Genomic DNA, 18,234 nt, shown 5'->3' on the forward strand with positions numbered 1-18,234 from the left:
CAAATATATACAGACTGATTACCCCTGTGCTTGGTAACCTGGTGATGCGTAAAGTGACCGAGACGGATTGATAGAGATAGGATTATGTTGATTACTGTTGACTACTAGGTAGTTTTGCGATGGGAAGATCAGCGGGATCGGGATTCAGCAGTGAAATCCGGCCAGTGACAGAAGGCTGAAATGCCCGGCCGCTGCAGTCTCGGATTCCCCGCCGGACTCTCGGGCACTTTTGGAGGGGCCATTCTATGCAGTTTCATTGGCAGAAACCATTAACTCATCCCGACATGAATCAGCTCGATGACTAAACCCAAAAGTGTCCATGGCTTTTCCCTTTCTGGCCGCGGACGGGCCAATTTGTGTCCGATTGTCCCCGCATTTCCCTACTTGATACTCTCTTGATGCTTCTCGAGCGCCTTGTGTGATCACAGTAGTGGTCCCTGACCTAATAATTTGAACCTGACTTGGTCTAAATCTGAGTATTCTGACTCTGGTCTCAGACTAACTGTTGCTCAACATGGAGTAAACTTGACATTGAGTCTGCGACATTACGCGTGTCGGCATATATTGATTCGACATGAGCAGGTATCATCCTTATGAGCCCTGATTCGATGCAAGAATAACTGCTGTCATTCACGTCAACGACTGCATCCAAATTCACTGGGGCAAATTGAGGCAGGGGATAAATTACATTCACATTCTCAAACGACACATATCCCACCAACTCTATATCTGCCTGACACCATGTCTTCCGAGACCGTCTACATCCCGCTCAACCTCTGAGCCACCTCCACCGGTTGCTTGTTAGAATCTGAGGGAGATCAACCGACACGGCTAGGAGGCTATGGTCGAGGTTGCTGGCTGTCATGGCTCGGCTTTCTATGTGAGTAGAGGAGTTTGAGACTTGTGATTGGACTGCTTTCCTTCTGTCTGGGTTTGTCATGAGCAAATTTGTTTAACTATGATGATGTCTTGCATGTTATCTATGATTAGCTTAATTTCATATTCTATCTCTATATCTCTTTTTGATCAAGAACTGTACCCAAAACTGCCGCTGGAAATCCGAGCATACGCCGCCAGTCACGAGCTTTTCACCACTCCATACAAACACTCCCCATCCCGCTCCATGCCCTTCTCCTCCACCGTCTCTAGACAGCATATCCCACCCCACGCAACACCTCCAGAGGCCCAATCTCCAACCACCTCTCCAACACCTCCTCGCGATCCAACCACACCGACCCCGCCATTCCCGCCCCATTCACCGTGACATCCTGACTATACCGATCCTTCGACCGAGGAATCACCAGAATCCACTCCTCGACCAGAATCACATTATGCGGCATGCATTCCCCACCACTGCCTTGAGTCCAATCCCCCAGAGCTGCTTGCATCTGCCCCAGCAAAGCAACATACTTATCCACCACAACCTTAGCGTACCCTTCCGCGCGGAACTCGGACGGCGACAACGCCGCCCTGAAATGCACAAAGGGGATATCGCAAGACCGCGGATTGCGGTTGGTAGGGAGGATCCCCGCTCTAGAAGCCTTCCCTGCTGGAGATAAATCTACAGTCTCGTCATCTTCGTCGTCAAAACAAGGGATGATATGCATGTGCTTATGCTGTCTACTCGCGCCCGCAACGTGACCACAGTTGAACATGGCAAAGTACCGCCGCCGGCGAGTACCGTCAGTTGCGAGCGCGCAGAGCACGGCACGGACCGCTTCGAGGTCTTGGAGGCTTAGAGGCTCGTGCTGGCGTCGGTACGAGTCCTGCGTTAGGAGGAGGTACTGTGGCCGGAAGACGCTGTAGCCGTTGGGAACGAGGATGTGGGTCTCGTGGATGGTGGCGAGGATGAGGTCAGGCGTGGGGCAGGCGAGGTCGCTGCCAGGGCCGAAGGTCGCGGGTCGGTCGGGTGAGTCCTTGTCGGACGGTTGAAGGCCCTGGCCGGATTGGGGTTTGTTGGTTAGGGATTTACTGATTTGGAATTCGAACTGCAAGTTGCAGAGTTAGACTGTGTGGTTTGGTTTAAATGTATCGATGGGGAAGGGGAGAAGTTGTATACGTGAAAGTTGTCGACTGTGAGGCGCACGATCTTGCATGGCGAGTGGACCACGAGGCCGCGGCGGACTAGGGAGTCGAATTCCGATAGGGCTGTGGCATGGGTGAGAGTTGAGAGGGTGTGTTTGGCGCTAAAGCTTGGCATCGTCTCTAAATTATACGGGCTTAGGCGTTGTGGATGGAATTGGGCTTGGATGCACAAACGGGATGTGATCGAGAAGGGAAGACGAATGTACGGAGTAGCGGTGCCAGGTTGCAAGCAAGGGGGGTTACGGGGGGGGATGAGTTCGACGGCATGCGGGCTGTGGCGCCTGTCTCGGGTCCCGATCTCGGTCCTTAGCTGGGAGTGGTCTCGGCCCGTCGGGGCTTGAACTTGCGCGGCAGATCGAGGGTTCTACTGTATTTGAGCTTCCGCTTCCCTCTCTGCGTCGGTCCGCACGTGGAGATGCTCTCTGTGAAGGAAGAATCCACTTATGTGAGCAACAATCTATGTGATATATGCACCTTGGGGAGGTAAGCCACGGTCAAAGATGCGCATACAGACTCATATTGAAAGAAGAAATGATGGGTATCTTTGAGTATATAGAGCAGGACAAGAACTGGTAACCAATCATGCCATTGTATAGTTGAATTCTTGCGGACTTAGAAGGCCACGGCAGAATGCAGCCTGGCTCACCGCCGGGGTTGGAACGGGATTCAGCGGGCAGATCTTCCACTCTTGGCAGCTCGGAATTGGCGCTGCTCTATGTGAACACCGGCCTTACACGATCCATCAAGAAATTATACTTCGGATTTCTACTTGGGACGCTCGGCAACATAGCGATCGAATTGTCTCTTCTGCAAAAGCTTGAGCCTCGTGCATACAACGTGCTCGGACAGGAGCAGGAATCCCCTCTACAACGGTGACCATACTTAAGCTCCGACACCAGTAGTCCATTTCAAAAACATGTCGATAAGCCGAACACAAACTGGATCAAGATGATAAGGTCACCACTCCTCGATCATGCATCGCCCTACAACTCCACCATGAGTGTCATGGAGAAGGGAGAGAGCATCACCAGCGAGCTGCCCCCGAAGCGCAAGACCCGCGACAGCTGCGACGCCTGCGCCAAATCCAAGGTGCGCTGTGGTAAGCAGCATCCGCGATGTGACAGATGTGTGGCACGCAACAAGCCTTGTAACTACGGCTTCATCCGACCACGAGGACGACGACGTCTCTCGCAATTTTCAACGGGGGGCATATTCACTCCGGTCAACGACATACAAAATGGCTCACCCCACCGGGCCGACAACAACAGCGACAACCACCTGTTCCAACACATCGACCTCTTCAACACATTAGGCTATCAAGAACTCGAAGCCATTGCAGAGAAGCTGAACGACTTCTCTGCGACCGACCCGCTGCTCCCGAACCCGCCCACTAGCGTGGGACAGAACGACTTCCAACTCATCGAGGACTGGCAGACTATGGACCAGGAGCTGGAGCGGCTGCTGGACATCACCACGCCGCAGCCCACCCCAACCCTCGGAGTCCCTTATCAATCCAGCTCGCAATCCAGCATTCAAATTGGCGTCTCTTTCCTCTCCACCTCCTCCCCCTCATCCGTCTCCTCCCCATCACCCAGCGTCTCCTCCCTCCACGGCCAATCCTGCATCACACTCACCTTCAAGACCTTGCAAACTCTCCACGCGCCCTCAGAGAAATGCGTTCTAAACTCCAGCTCTCTGTCACCCCGCAGCCTGGACGCCGTCCTGTATCTCAATCAGAAGGCCATGAGCAATCTTTCTCTGGTCATTGGCTGCCCCTGCTCGCTAGACTTCAGCTTCGCGCCGCTCATCGCGCAGGTCATTTCCAACATCCTGGTCTGGTATCAAGCCATTCTGGATGGCTGCGAGGCCATGACCGAGACGGCGAACATGCAGCCAACCACAAACGCAACCCTCGTGCGCGTCCTCCCCATCAAGATCGGGCAATACGAGCTCAGCGAGGGCGACCACCGCCGCATCGTCACGCAGATGGTCCTGAACGACCTGAACAAGCTGCGGGTCTTGGTCGACAGCTTCACGCAGTCGTACTGTCGACGCGAAGCCTCGCCCGGCGACGCGGACCAGTCCATGTGCTCGATTCTGGAGTCAGTGCTGCGGCGCAAGCTGGATGACACCCTCGGTTCTGCGGTTCTAAAAATGACGGATTAGGTTGGACTTTCTCTTGGAGGAAGTGTCGAACGTAGCATTATGTACATGGCGCTGGAATTGGGGAGTTGGTGTCTAGGTGTTGTTTAGTTCTGAAGATGATTGACTTGATGCGCAATAGACCTTTCTTTCTTTGGGCGGGTTTGTAGCCTGTGGTGATATTAGTGGCATTTTTCGTCATACTAGGTATCGTAGTCAGGATACCACATCCTTGGAGTATGTCGGAGGTTAACCTAACCTGTTTAACTTGGTTCCTCGTTGTCGTGGATGCACAGTATAAAATGATGTCGCGGGTTGAGTGCATCTCATTGCTCTCGTAGTACTACCCAGTCTCCGCGGTCGTCCATTGCATTTGAGCCGCTTGAAATCGGGTTAATTTATGAATTACGACAATCTATAAGCATCAACCCTAGTGCAAACATGCCTGCAGAGTTAGGCTTACCGTTCTCAAAGTTTCAAGCACGGCAGAGAACACTCAACCCACTCGAACGAAACACCTGCACCCCCCCAGTGGCTGAAGAAACAGGAGCGGGCTTACTCTCTCTTATAAAGACCAACAAGCCCGGAAATCAGTCTAATTTCGCGCCCCAGTTGGTGGTCAACCCCCAGTCCTATGATGCAACGTGCCTACCTATGGAAGTAGATATGTACCTAGGCAAGACTATACATGAGAGCAACCCCACGGAATTGGCATTCGGACTTCAAGTCACGGGTCCTGCTGAACTCCCATGCGCTTCCACCTGCTAACAGCCAATGGTGTCTGTTCTTGGGACTGGATAAGGTGGTACGACACAGGTGTGATGCAGTTTCATTGGCTAAGGTAAAGTAGCAGCAGCAGCAGGGGTACCTGTTGCTGCGTCGGGGTTCAACCTTTCGAATTCCGGAGTCCTATTCCCCTCATACATGTTGAGAGCAGGCCAGAGATAGCCCAGGATTTGATCACAACCTCTAATAACAAAGTAGTCTCTAATTAAGGGGATAATACACAGAAAGGTAGATCCAAAGGACGACTGCGGGATTCAACCCAATTCTCCCTGAACCCGCCCAGTTGGATCTGGCGCCACCGTACAAAGAACGCGATTGGGAACAATAGTAGTACCTAGGTATCTATGAAAGATGGTGCAGATATTATTTCAATGGCCAGATATAAAATCCCGTTAACAACACCTTTAAACACCTGCTTGGAGATCAGTGCAGCAGCCTTGAATCTTTCCTCTCTCGGTCTACATCTCTATCCATGGTAGTAAGTCATAGTACACTCCTCTGGATACGGAAACCCAAAGGTTATATCCCTGCTCACATAATTCCCAAATGGGGAATACAGTATACCCGCCGGCCTGTGGACAATTACACTGTCACCGGATTCCGGGATTCAGGATTCACAAACCCACTCCCTTGAATCCCGAAACCCGGTCTCTCCATGAGTTTCAAAACTGTTTTTCTGTACTCTTAAATGGCACTGGATTCTCGACTGCACAGATCCTCTTACTTGGTCAACTCCAGTCGGTTATTTTTTTTCTTACTTTCTTTCCTTGTTGGCGGGTGAGGAGGGGGAAGCAAATGATCAGATTGCTCAAGATAGTCACGACACCCTTCATCTGTCGGTACTGAGTTATTCAGAGCATGGAGCATAGGTATTCAAATGTTATGTGCAGTGAGCGACTCCGCTGCCATTTGTGAATTCCAACAATTTATCTCTGGGAGTACCACATTCAACGCTTCAATGGGAACGACCTCATTTTCTTTCTTCTGTCAAACAATAAATCTGATCGAGCGTCGTTGAGGTAAGTATCCTTTATCACTTCCACGTCTAAGAGCTGATGCTGTATAACAGATTTGCAATGCAACCAAGAATCTGAATTGGATTCAAAATACGCACGAAGGTCGAACATATATCATACATACATGCTCAAAACGAGCAGACGTGCGTGTCCTGCCCGAAGCCACCCTCCTTCGTCATATGAGGTGATGAAGTCATGCATCACTAGCAGAAGGCAGGCCGGCACGTTCTCAATCTCGGTTGCGTTGATCATGTTCCATGTTCGCCAGCATATGCAAATGGATGCACCAATCACAGAACCTACAAACCGCGACAGTCATCTTCATTATCATGGATGTCTAGCTACATGTCTACGTACTGCAACTGACCTATAATGCACTTTCCAGAGTTGAGGAATCTCTGCCTTTTTTTGGCTCATATCTGCATGTCTGGGATTATCGCTCCATCTCGTGTTCCCCTCATCGGAATAGCACTCAAGCCATAAGCTCTTACAAAGACGCGAGCACAGGTTCTTTCCATCCCCGTCCCGGGGCGTTTGCAGTTTCACTTTTAGAATTAAAGTGTTGCAAGCTGGTTTCTGGGGGCAGTCTACGGATCTCTTCGACAACGGTTCGGCCCGCTCCAAACTGGGGAGAGTTTCCATCCAGTTTTGTGGTCTTGACTGACGGAGACAGGACTCATGCTGGTAAGTGGAACACCATGTGGGTCCAGCTGCAGAGTGGTCAGCCTTCAGTCAGTGGTCCTGGCGGTTGAGTGCAATTCTCTTAGTGGCCCGGCAAGCCCATGTGCGCTGGGCGAAGGATGGCTCGTCTGGCTGATTTCATGGGTAATGTACTTGCATCATTAGACTGGCAGCCTGCGGAATCCATGCACGAAGACTGTAGAGCACAGACGTATCATATTCGGTGCATAAGGCGATTCCGTCAAGACGTTCATAGCTCGAATTGTGCCTCATCTTTCCCACCTTGTCATGCAACACTTCAGGAAACAGAGGCATTCATTTCTTCGTGAATGGAACTGCGCTAATGATCGCATGGTTTGACCATGCAGTGATTCTGTGATTGGCATTGCTGACAGCTTTTTCCTTCAGCAGGCAAGTGTCATTGTTGCCGATAATACGATCTACTACAGCTGCGCTTCTCTGGAGACTGTCCATCTTCAGATCCATCAGCATCTATCTGAAGGCAAAAGGAGTCGAGACGTGGCTCTTTCACCTTGAGTAAAGCTGACATGAAGCAGCGCTTCTACCTATCCTCTGATGAAGCCTCTCCTTTCATTGAAGCCAATCGCCCAATCTCTACACCTAACAGTGAGGGGCAAGTCTTGGTCTGAGACATTGAGGGTAGGATTGGATGTTGATTCAATATATCAAGCCATTCAATTCTGCTATTCTAGGTCCCTAAAATTAGTTCTTTCTTGGCAGTAGTCTAACAGTATCCACCAGGGTCACCATGTTGACATTTGGCGTTAGTTTGATCTTTCATGCTGTGGCTCTAGCCTAATCTACCTAATCGTAGTCCCGCCCGCAATCTCACCACCACCAGCCCCGACTTTCCTTTCCCTTTCACCACCCCAGTTTCCCCTCTTCATTTAATGTCACCGTCATTCTTTCTCTTTCTTTCAACCCGTGGACTAGACTACCGTGGCTTGGAATGCTATTCTTTTTCCTTTTTCGAATCTGAACTTGATAGAAACGTCACTTAAGCCGGGCGAATGACCTCGACAACTAACAGTATCAACGGCGAAGCTGCGGTCAATCCCGTCTCCGTCGTCGGGGATAAAGAGTCGCCTCAGGAAGACACCTATCCTGCTCCTTACGGTCGCTCATGCTTCAACTGCTCCCAGGCCAAATGCAAGTGTCTCTACCTAAAGGCAGGAGGTCGATGCCAGAGGTCAGCTTCGCTCAATTCTTCAGTAACCCCATCATGCAGACATCTACTCAAAGAACGGTGGTATTAATCCACCCCTTCCATTCAGGTGTCAACGCCTAGATAAAGAATGTCGCCAATCCGCCGCCAGTCGAAGGTCAACTACGCGCAAGGCTGGAATTTCCAGCAGTTCGGCCAAAATATCTCGACTGGAAGACAGATTGGAGGACCTGGTCTCGCTGCTGCGCGCAGGCGTCCAGCCGAATAATATCACCACCACCACGATGCTTGGTCTACTTGGGCAGCTCTCAGACAACCAGGCCTCGTCCAACAGCAACGCCGCATCGCCTCCGAGCATGTTGGACGTCCCGAGTAACGGCAGCTCCGGGCCTAGCCCAGTGTATGTCAGTCGAAACTCTGGCGCCACTTCCACTCCCGACACCAGCATCTCCGACAGTGGGGCTTCTCTATCGTCGGGCGCCGCGTCCTTGAACGCCACGGAACCGTCGGGATTGCAGGCTGAGGAGTACCTCACCTTCTTTCAGACTCAGATGCTTCCCTATTTCCCTTGCATGCATATTCCGCCAGGTACTACATCGCAGAAGCTTCGGCGAGACCGCCCATTCTCGTGGCTGTGTATCATGGCCGTGGTGTCTCGGAGCAGTGCGCAGACTCGCCCGCTTTTCGACAGAATCAAGCACATCGTATCACAAAAGTTGGTGCATGAGTACTCATGTCGTGATCTTGACATTCTTCAGGGGCTCTTGATCTATCTTGGATGGTAAGTCACCCCCTCGGGCTGGAATTTCTCTATCGGCTGACCTCAACTGATCCAGGTCCAACCAGCAAGTCTACAATAGAGCCAATGTGCATGTTTTTACTCAGCTCGCCAACAGTATTGTCTATGAGATGGGACTTTTCAATCCTGAAGCGAAAGGAAAGCATACGCTCTTGTGTGTACACACAGAAGCCCACGAAGACCGCGCAGCACCTCCCAGTCAGGTTATGGAGCAACGCCGGGCTGTTCTGGGTTGTTTCTTACTCACCTCCATGTAAGGCTGTCTTTCTGTCTTTTACATCATTCTCTAACGTTTAGGCTAGCATTGCTACCTTCCTGCAACAAAGTGACTCTCTTCGCTGGACATCGTACATGGACGAGTGTCTTCGCCTACTTGAGGAGCAGCAAGAGAGTATCAACGATGAGATGCTGGTTCAACAAGTCAGACTACAGTTGGTCAATGATAAGCTAAACTTAGGGGGCTTCTTTGGAGGGTCAAAAGGGTCGATGCGACCGTCGCCTGCGGTGTACATTCGGCCGATGCAGGCTCAGCTACAGACCCAACTCCAAGGGATCATGAGCAGAGTCCGGCCCAACTCGCAGGGCTACAGTCAGTATCCTGGGGTTTTCAACGCCATGTAACGCTTTCGCTAATTTGTAGTAGAAATTCTTCTTCTACATCACTACAATACCTCATTGAGCCTATACGAGTCTGCTCTTACCAAGGGTACCATTGCCTCCATCACAAACGTGAGCTACGAGCATCTCGACTATCTCTATGGCTGCCTTGAGGCCACCAAGTCATGGTTCGACGTGTTCCTGAGCATCCCAGCCGCAGAGTACATTGGATTTCCCTTTGCGATATTCTCGCAGATGGTACAGAACCTCGTGACGCTCTATCAGCTATCGACCTTGGACAGCTCCGTCTGGGATACTACGAATGTTCGCCAAACGGCAGACATTATACAGATCATGAACATGGTGATCTCCAATATGGGGCAGGTTGCGTCGCTCAATGGCTTCGAGGGTGATCCTGGTGGCGACGTTTTCTCGAATATTGCCAAGATGTATCAAGGTGTGCGCGTGGGTTGGGAGACTAAGTTGATTCCAAATCCTCTGGGCCCGCACGCGGCGACTTCTATTCCATCGCTGTCAGCAAATACGCTCTCCGCGCCGCCAGACGCCTTGTCGGCGTTGGACACATTTCCTCTTCTAGAGGACAACGACTGGCTCGCGGATATGTTGAGCACGATGGACAAGAACAACAAGGGCTTAACACCTACAATTTCCGGTGTTCCTGACGTACCGTGAGGCATGAGGCGATGCAAACGACCTGCAATAGATTCATAGCCTCTGATCAGAGCAACGTTTGAATATAAATAAGGTGGCCTGGGTGACTACAGCCCTGCATCAGGAGATCCGCACACGATCCCCACTGTGAGGCCTTGCGGATTTGACCTGAGGGCGCTAAGAAGCGACCTTTCCTATGGGTAATACCATACCACGTTGGACGGCTTGGCAGTCCAAAGGACTTCAATGCAGAGGGACCTTCCCCTTGGCGTCTATGATTTCATGACTATGGCGTTACTACCTACCTAATCGAGCATATCAGGATTGGGGTCTTTTGGGTCGAGGAATCGACATTGTTGTTCCTCTTTTTTAGAGTTTGGCTTCGAGTAGATCCCTTCTGGTTGGCGCATGTGTATTTAGAGAGCCTCCAATATTGCTGGGAAAATGCATTTTATTATCATGTTATCCACTCGTTGCCGTACGGTCACTCATTAATAGCTAATCTTATAATTCGAGTACAAGATCCCGAAATTTCAGTATGACATTGTGGCGAGGGTTGGTTGCACTACACGTCTTGTTGCAGAGGACTTCCAGAGTGTGATCTAGGAAAACAGGGAGGCATTCGTAGACTTTAGATGGTATGCAAATCTAGACCTAAGAGCTGGTTGATTTAGAAGCGCAGACGTTAGGTAGGCTCGCTGTATACATGCTATCCCTAGCCAATGGCATGTAGATGGCAACTTTCATTCAACACCAGCTGCGCTACTCTTCCTCTTTGCGTGTCTCTCTGTTCATCTTTCGGCTCGGACTCACCATCCTCGACTCGTCGATTTGGACATCTTGTGCTTTGGTTTGTTTGTCCTAACCTCCTTGACCAAGGCTAAACCTAAACATATACGTCCTCTACTTTACGCTTCGAAGCGCTGCTACGGTGTGCCATGTACGTTGTGATGTGTGCATTTTCGGGCTGGAAGGGTGGGAGGTAGATGCTTGCACTTTGCTCGGACACTAGATCTCTCGAGTGTTGGTTTTAGGCGGGGATGAATCTACAAGGTTTGCATCACGAGAGAGGTTCAGGTTGCCATTGTACTTGATACAACTGGGGGTCTACTCTGCGGGTGCAGACAACGGTCTGGTTGGGGTCTACTGGTGTCGCCTGGGTGGTTATGTACCATGGGGTTCTTTCGAGGCTGTAGCAGCGGATATATCATGTGTGGATATCGTTCCATAGGAGTATTGTGGTTGGCGGCCCAGGGTAAGTTACGACTGTATACACGGAGTATGTCGGCCACATGGCGATGATGATAAGATGACGACTAGCTTAGAATGCTTCCATGATGGAAGTAGTACCAGAACAGACGTTTTAAAAAAAGCCACCCGCGCGAACCCGCCTCTCCTCGTCTAGCGGTATACAGTTGTGTACGGTTGGGAAAAAGAACAGAGCAAAAGAAGAGGAGGGACATGCACCCGATGGGGATTGAACCCATGACCTTCGCATTACAAGTGCGACGCTACTACCACTGAGCCACGAGTGCATCTGTGGCGAATTTGGCGCCGAGGGCAACTTATAGTGCACACAGACAAAAGCGGCGATAAACTCAAAACAAACACACTCAAAAAACATCTCCTCGGGCGAAAGAGTGCTCGTTCAATGCACCGAATGGGGTTTGAACCCACGACCTTCGCATTACGAGTGCGACGCTCTACCACTGAGCCACCGGTGCTTGTATGACTAATCCCGCCAGTTGAGAACATTATGTTGCAACTACAAAGATGGTAAGTGAAAAGAAGCGGCTGCACACAAAAAGGAGAAACTGAAGTGTTGCATCTGATGGGGATCGAACCCACGGCCTTCGCATTACGAGTGCGACGCTCTACCACTGAGCCACAAATGCTTCAGTTGAAGAATGTGGCGACTTGCATAAAATATCACTGACGTTGTGTGAACCGATGCTGGGGAAGTCTTATCTTAGGCGTCTGGGATGTCTATGATCTTTCTTTTTACAGGTTGGTTTTCAGAGATTCTGCTTCCGTCGAGGTCGGGCTGTCTTAGATCGGTGTTTATGCGATCGGAACTACAGCCGTGCGACTTGATGTAGTACACTATTTTCACGGAGTACATGCTGCCAGGCAATATATATAGGATTGAGGCTGATCCTCACATCATCTTGCATCGTGAACGAGTAATAGAGCGGCCTTCCAAGTTGACCCCAGCCGACAGTCGCAAGCATACCAAGTGTGATATGGCTACATACCGTATCATCATCAGAACCAGGTATACCCCAGATCGCGTGCAACCGCAACCCCGCACTCGACCTGCACCCTGCAAGGCTGCAACATACGGCAGAGACAGATCGCATCGGGACGCCCCCGGTCAGATCTGAGACTACCCGCAAGGCTGCGGCTCTGAGACATGGGTTATGAGTTACACCCGAGACACTTTCCACCCAAGAGCAGTAAAATGAGCCAAGAAATCGCGGCCGGTGGTCGCCAACTGCCACTAGCTCGGCTGCCACTAGCTCGGCTGCATCGCACTATATCCCCTACAAGCCAAGACTTTCTCGAAATTCGGGCCAAGCCACATCGACCGTTGTTGGATCGAGGAAAATCAGATGCTGAGATCCCACTTAGGGGCAGGTAAACTACGATCCTAGGCCGCGAGAGGGTGACCTTGAAGAGAAAGGAGAAGATACGGAGTAGAAGGGGTTGATCTCCCTGCCAACGGTGATGTTTATATTGTATAGTACCCATCCGGCGGAAGTAAGGGCCGAGCCACATGTGAGGGTCTCTGTCAATTGACTCAGACCGCTGAACACCGCAGAGGCAGATGGTTTCCGGTCTAGATTTCCGATCGAGGTCGGGTTGCGGGTGAGTGATCCAGTCGCCTTGGATGCAGATGGCGATCATAATCTCCGCCCATGTCGTATGCGGCTGTACCGTCAACACACGAACACATATCCTCCAGGCTACCACGAGTCGAGTGAATGTGGTACCCCCCCCGGCTTTACCACACAAGGAACGGCCACAAGGCATGGTTCCTGGCAGCGCGAGGGGGACATCGTCGCATAAGCCATAGAGATTCCACAGAGATCGACCCAACACCACATCTCAGGCCCTGATTGGCAGTCCACAGCTCATATGAACAGACTCCTGGGCGAATCTTGAGGAAGACGGTTGGCTACGTCTCCAGGCAGAGTTGGGCACAACAAACAAGCCAAGAAAGGTTCCTCAAAGACCTACAACTTACACTTTCAAGCGGCCGTGGGCCAAGATGTCATTTTTCTTGGACCATCCTGTCATATACTACTCGAAAAGTCAAAGATCAGACACGCTCGCCGAGTCTGCTGCTTTCGTTGCAGTATGCGCTGGTCTTGCCTCAACTATGATCATCGACATGTACATGTCGCATCCGATCCGAGTACTATGCAGTCAGGCCGACAATGATATATGTCGATCTTGCGCGGCCGACTGGCTCAGAGTTTATTAGCAAGTACCGAGTGCACATAACCCTGTTGCGCAGCAGGCGGGATTCTGAAGCATCCTCTGACACACACATGTCTGCCACTGGGATCTAGACAGCCAATGGCGGTGTCAATGTAGACAACCACAAACGCACAATGTTGGGTCGATGTGCGGATGCGCCCTGATGTTTCAAGGGCCGAGTCGCAAGAAAGAACGAGATGTCAGGACACCAGTCAGATTGTAAAGCGCTCTATGGGTCGCGCACACAAGTCGCATATTGGAAGTGAAATAATTTCAATCATCATACAATTCCATGTCATTTGGACCAACATTTCGGTTGCCTGTTTGGCATGCAGAGCCGAACGATAGATGGGCCAGCAGTGTCAGTGAGCTTGGAACCACGGGTGCGACGGGGAACCCCGGCCTCGGGGAGGAAGGGGGGGGAACTGGCACGATTTACAACCCGGACCGAACAAACGTAACGCCGACTCCATGACTTAAGTAGGCACTGACGTTTTATTCCTCTTTACTCCCGGATAGTCCGTACTACTTCTGCTTCCATCACAATTCCAAAGTTCTAGACTCAACTCCATCCATCCCCATCGAAGCAACAAAAGGGGAAGATAACTTAGAGGAAGGTCGCACAAGCGGATCAACTCATTTCCACGCCCGTGTCTTGAGACAATCTCGCGAGGGGGGCAAAAGTGGACAGGCATCTCGTCTCGATCACCCAATCTTGGTTTTTCAGTTGGGGAGTTTGGGCCAAAGCTGAAACATTAGCGGGCGCCAGGCGGGCTCCAGATGGGCTGCCGAGTTGCCAAGTTTTTAGGTGGTCAATCATTTTGATCTCGTTTGCTGGTTCGCTTTATCAATGAGAAGTTAGTAACATCCTCCAGGCTCTGTGATGTCCAGTTGAACCTTGTGATCCTTGGTAATTCATTTGGGTGTAATTAGGGTTATAGTGGTTTAATTTCCTACTGTCCCAGTAGTTTTGGTGATGGTCATTCTATACTCCTGGTTGACGGTATCTTTATCTACGGAGATTCAGAGAACCGAAGCAGCCTTTGAGGGTTTGTCATGAACTGACAAAGCCCACACTGTTCAGTGTAGATAGACAATGGGCATAAGGCAGCATTCTTATTCACCACTTATACAAACGTCCAGTCCATCAATTCACTACTCCATGATCAATCAAGAAACCGATCAAATCCGTAATGTAAAGATGGCTCTAGTGGAGCCAACCATGACGACCAATTAGCCTGGTGATCGACTTGTGATTTGCCTGATAGGGGACGGTACCTGAAACGGGCGGCGGCATCAACGCTGTTACTGTTCCCCTTTAGGCTTAGTGGCAGCCAGGGGGGAAAAGCACGGGAGCCCCATTCAATGTTCTCAGTCCCAGGGGTTGCAACATTTCCTGCAACAAGGAAAATCAAAAAGACTGTTCACCAACGAATCATCGAAATTCTGGACCCTGATGCCAGAGCAAGAAAGAGATTCCTTGTGCACCCTTGTGTGCGCCCTTGTGTGTCAGAATGGCTATGAGTAAGAATGTATCAGCTTCGAAGCATGAAGGATTTCTAGATGATCTTCTCCGGTATGTGGTTGGGAGATCCCACGAGGAGGCGTCATTCCGATGGCAACGCGTGCAAAGGCGCTTAGTCGTCTGGATATTAATGAGTAGCGGGGACTCACCTCTTAACCGAGCTTTCCAAAGAGATTAGACCACTCTGCATATCGGTCAGTCTGTACGTCTCTGGCAGTAGAACTCGAGGAGAAAAAGGCGATGCCTCCCACATCCCTCCTCCACCTCCGGCCCGCCTCGTTGTCGAGATCGGTCTGAAAGACTCACACTAAACCACAAACTAAACAACTTCTCTGACTTCTCTCTCTCAGCCCACTGGTCTGGTGCTTCTGAGAAAAAGCTTCCCCGTCCGAAAGTAATTTACTTTTTAATTATCAACGATCGCCCGACCCCACCGGGGACACGCCGCCCGCTGGAGCCCTTCTCCTTTCCGTCATTACACCTCTGCCCGCCCCAAAACATCCCGCCGCCGCCTGCTCCAGACTATATTATCACTTCCTCCTCCATCCTTCCTCCATCTCTTGCCTTTTCCTTCCTTACCGTTGGCCTCACTTCACCTCCCACCCCCCCAACTTTTGCTTCTTCCCCTCAACTTTGCCGTTGGTACACTTTTTTCACTCTTTCAAAAAGTGTTTCCCTCGGCTGTCACTCTTTTACTACCTTGTCTATACGCACCCCCGGTGATACGTACATACTCTCCCTCCTACCAACACCAACCCGCTTATCTTGCAGTCGATCTGCTTATTGCCCACTCAAAACACACTCTGTGCTTTGAGTTCCTGCCTGGTCCATCGGTCAAATAACTTCCCGGAGAAGTCGTTGCTTGCAGACGGACACAGTTGATCTGTGAAACACATCTCAATTCCATAACATTGAAAACATCATCAACCATCCAACATGCGTTACTCCCTCGCTCTGAGCGCCCTCTGCGCCGCCGGTGCCTTGGCCACCAACATCGACAAGCGTGCCTACGTCACTGACTGGACTGTCGTGACTCTGACCACCACCATCACCGAGTACCCGGCTGCCGCCGCTACCACTACCGCCGCTGCAACCACCACTGCGGTTACCAGCGCTGAGCCTGTCGTCCAGGTCGCCGAAGTCGCTGACGTTGCTGACGAAGCCTCTACCGTTGCTGCCGTTGCTGCCGCCGAGACCAGCTCTACCGTCGCCCCCGTCGTTGAGTCGACCTCGACCTCTTCGACCAGCACTATCGAAGTTGCGACGACTGCAGCTGCGACCACCGAGGCTGCGACCACCGCGGCCCCTACCACAGAGGTAGTTGCCACCACCCCTGTTGTGCAAGAGGCTGCCGCCAATGGTGATTGGACCACTGCTTGGACCTCTTACTGGACCTCGTCCTGGACATCTTCCGCCGAGCCCACCACCCTTACCACCTCGAGCTCAACCTCCACCACTGCAAGCAGCACCGCGACTGCCAGCACCGCTTACCAGTCTGCCGTTTTGTACAACCACAACATCCACCGCAGCAACCACTCTGCTAGCTCTCTCGACTGGGACTCTAGCCTGGAATCCAGCGCCTACGCGTTGGCTGCCAAGTGTGTCTATGAGCACGATACGTAAGGACAGCCCATTTCCCCCCATCCAGATCGATCGCTAACCATAACATAGTACCATTGACGGCGGTGGCTATGGCCAGAACATCGGCTACGGTGTTGAGGCCAGCGCTATCGGCGAGATGATCACCAACCTGATGTACAACGACGAGATGGGCTACTATGCCGACCTGTACGGAGAGGCTGACCCCGACATGACCTACTTCGACAACTGGGGCCACTTCTCCCAGATTGTCTGGAAGGCCACCACCAAGGTTGGATGCGCTACTGTTACCTGCTCCAGCCTCGGCAATGTTGATGCTGCTGAAGCTCTGCCTTTCACTGTGTGCAATTACAGCCCTGCTGGTGAGTGCTCCACCCGGAACCCGGAATGAGGTTCGCTTGGCTAATGTGTCTTGCATAGGTAACTATGCCGGTGAATATGGCACCAACGTCGGCAAGCCCCTAGGCAACGCCATGTACGTTGCTTCTTAAGGAATGAGTCGTGTTATTTTGTTTCGCCGTGACTGTGTTCGGAAATCTTCGTCCTAGCACCCTCCCGACGCGGAAGGTCCAGATTTTCGATGGCTATGACGCATAGCTGCTTATGAAAGTCTGGAGCGAAGATGTCGAGTTGGTTTAGGTTATGCCTTGGGTTGACCTCAAAGCTTGTGCCAAGGACCTGGAACTTACCCGGATATTTGACCGTACGCGAGCAAGCCAATCGAATAATGAAACAAGTCTGACACTTTGCACCCATTTCTTCTCCCCCACTCTTCTTTTCATGCATCCACGACCGGGTCCATTTTAACTTTGTGTATGTATGTGTTTCTGGCATGTTGTCCTTCTACTCTCGTGCTGGTTTAGCCACTGCTCAATGTCGCTAAGCTTTCTTTCTGACGTGGAAAGAATGTGAACGATCTGCAGCGCCTCCATACCTCAGCCAAGCCACACCCATGAAGGAGGCTCCACTTCAACAGACCTGGCAGCACGTGGGTGGGGGACTCTGGCTTTTCTCTTCTCTTGTGCATATTCTACTGTGGTTACTCGATGAGGTTATAATCATCTCAGTGCCATCAATTATTTGATTGAAACCAAATTCTCTTGCTGTGTGATTTAGCTTGCAGTTCGGGTTTTTTGAGCGTTGTATCTTCTCATGTGGCTACGAGCGCCCTGGGTGCTGCATTAGATCTGATACTTAATGAATGAATTGAATAGATCTGATGCATATAATAGGACCTAGTAGAGGACTGACTGGTAGACCCTTTTCTTTTCTAAAACCAAGCAAGTACTCGAGGTCTATGATGTTGATCTGTAGATATAGTTACCTTTCCGAGGACCGAGAGGCATCCTGCCTGAGGCATTCGGGCCCTGCCGCCCGACCGGCGGGTTGCCCTACTGCCTGAGGCGATCAATGTACCGCCTTGGGATAGAAATAAAGTTTGGGGGAAAGCATCACCGCTTCGATTCCCCCCGCGACCAACCAGACGAACCTCCCTTCGCCCGAAACGTCATCGGCCATTGCAACTCACTCAGCCACTGCACCCTTGGCCTCGTTCTGTCGCATCCCATCAATTCATCAATCAATCCGTCCTAGGTCTTTCGGCTCTATCTCAACTCGTGGTCACATACCGCACCCGATACACTAATAGCGACTACTGTACTGT

The 18,234-nt window shown here is 51.2% G+C and overlaps 4 protein-coding genes and 3 non-coding genes across 7 annotated transcripts; 3 read left to right on the forward strand and 4 right to left on the reverse strand.

Annotated features, from left to right (window-relative positions):
- Nucleotides 1-1,050: 1,050 nt before the first annotated feature.
- On the reverse strand, nt 1,051-2,200 carry BP01DRAFT_338866 (putative phosphorylase; the record flags this gene model as incomplete). The annotated part of the gene is made up of 3 exons (XM_025573338.1): nt 1,051-1,546; nt 1,592-1,988; nt 2,060-2,200. The coding sequence occupies 3 exons, from the start codon at nt 2,198-2,200 to the stop codon at nt 1,146-1,148; spliced, it is 939 nt and encodes a 312-aa protein (XP_025432300.1). The 3' UTR covers nt 1,051-1,145.
- An 881-nt stretch (nt 2,201-3,081) lies between these two features.
- On the forward strand, nt 3,082-4,251 carry BP01DRAFT_381947 (uncharacterized protein; the record flags this gene model as incomplete). Its single annotated transcript, XM_025577340.1, has 1 exon — nt 3,082-4,251. The coding sequence occupies one exon, from the start codon at nt 3,082-3,084 to the stop codon at nt 4,249-4,251; it is 1,170 nt and encodes a 389-aa protein (XP_025432301.1).
- Nucleotides 4,252-7,580: 3,329 nt separating this feature from the next.
- On the forward strand, nt 7,581-9,985 carry BP01DRAFT_338868 (Zn(II)2Cys6 transcription factor; the record flags this gene model as incomplete). Its single annotated transcript, XM_025573339.1, has 5 exons — nt 7,581-7,920; nt 8,006-8,677; nt 8,733-8,948; nt 8,998-9,284; nt 9,336-9,985. The coding sequence occupies exons 1-5, from the start codon at nt 7,742-7,744 to the stop codon at nt 9,983-9,985; spliced, it is 2,004 nt and encodes a 667-aa protein (XP_025432302.1). The 5' UTR covers nt 7,581-7,741.
- Nucleotides 9,986-11,426: 1,441 nt separating this feature from the next.
- BP01DRAFT_t123 lies at nt 11,427-11,499 on the reverse strand. Its single transcript has one exon. It is a non-coding gene; the product is annotated as a tRNA-Thr (tRNA).
- A 117-nt stretch (nt 11,500-11,616) lies between these two features.
- On the reverse strand, nt 11,617-11,688 carry BP01DRAFT_t122. The gene has a single exon. It is a non-coding gene; the product is annotated as a tRNA-Thr (tRNA).
- A 99-nt stretch (nt 11,689-11,787) lies between these two features.
- On the reverse strand, nt 11,788-11,859 carry BP01DRAFT_t121. The gene has a single exon. It is a non-coding gene; the product is annotated as a tRNA-Thr (tRNA).
- A 3,670-nt stretch (nt 11,860-15,529) lies between these two features.
- Nucleotides 15,530-17,069, forward strand: BP01DRAFT_28231 (CAP domain-containing protein). Its single transcript, XM_025571441.1, has 3 exons — nt 15,530-16,591; nt 16,644-16,933; nt 16,992-17,069. Exons 1-3 carry the CDS (start codon nt 15,909-15,911, stop codon nt 17,060-17,062), a joined length of 1,044 nt encoding a protein of 347 aa, XP_025432303.1. The 5' UTR covers nt 15,530-15,908; the 3' UTR covers nt 17,063-17,069.
- The last annotated feature ends 1,165 nt before the right edge of the window (nt 17,070-18,234 follow it).

Source organism: Aspergillus saccharolyticus, assembly GCF_003184585.1.
Source record: "Aspergillus saccharolyticus JOP 1030-1 unplaced genomic scaffold BP01scaffold_11, whole genome shotgun sequence".
Taxonomy (NCBI): domain Eukaryota; kingdom Fungi; phylum Ascomycota; class Eurotiomycetes; order Eurotiales; family Aspergillaceae; genus Aspergillus; species Aspergillus saccharolyticus.

Bases quoted from the DNA above. Each gene is read 5' to 3' on its own strand.
- BP01DRAFT_28231 (XM_025571441.1), top strand. From the start codon at position 15,909: ATGCGTTACTCCCTCGCTCTGAGCGCCCTCTGCGCCGCCGGTGCCTTG. The intron at 16,592-16,643 runs GTAAGGACAGCC...ACCATAACATAG, and splicing joins TGTGTCTATGAGCACGATAC to TACCATTGACGGCGGTGGCT. The intron at 16,934-16,991 runs GTGAGTGCTCCA...TGTCTTGCATAG, and splicing joins GTGCAATTACAGCCCTGCTG to GTAACTATGCCGGTGAATAT.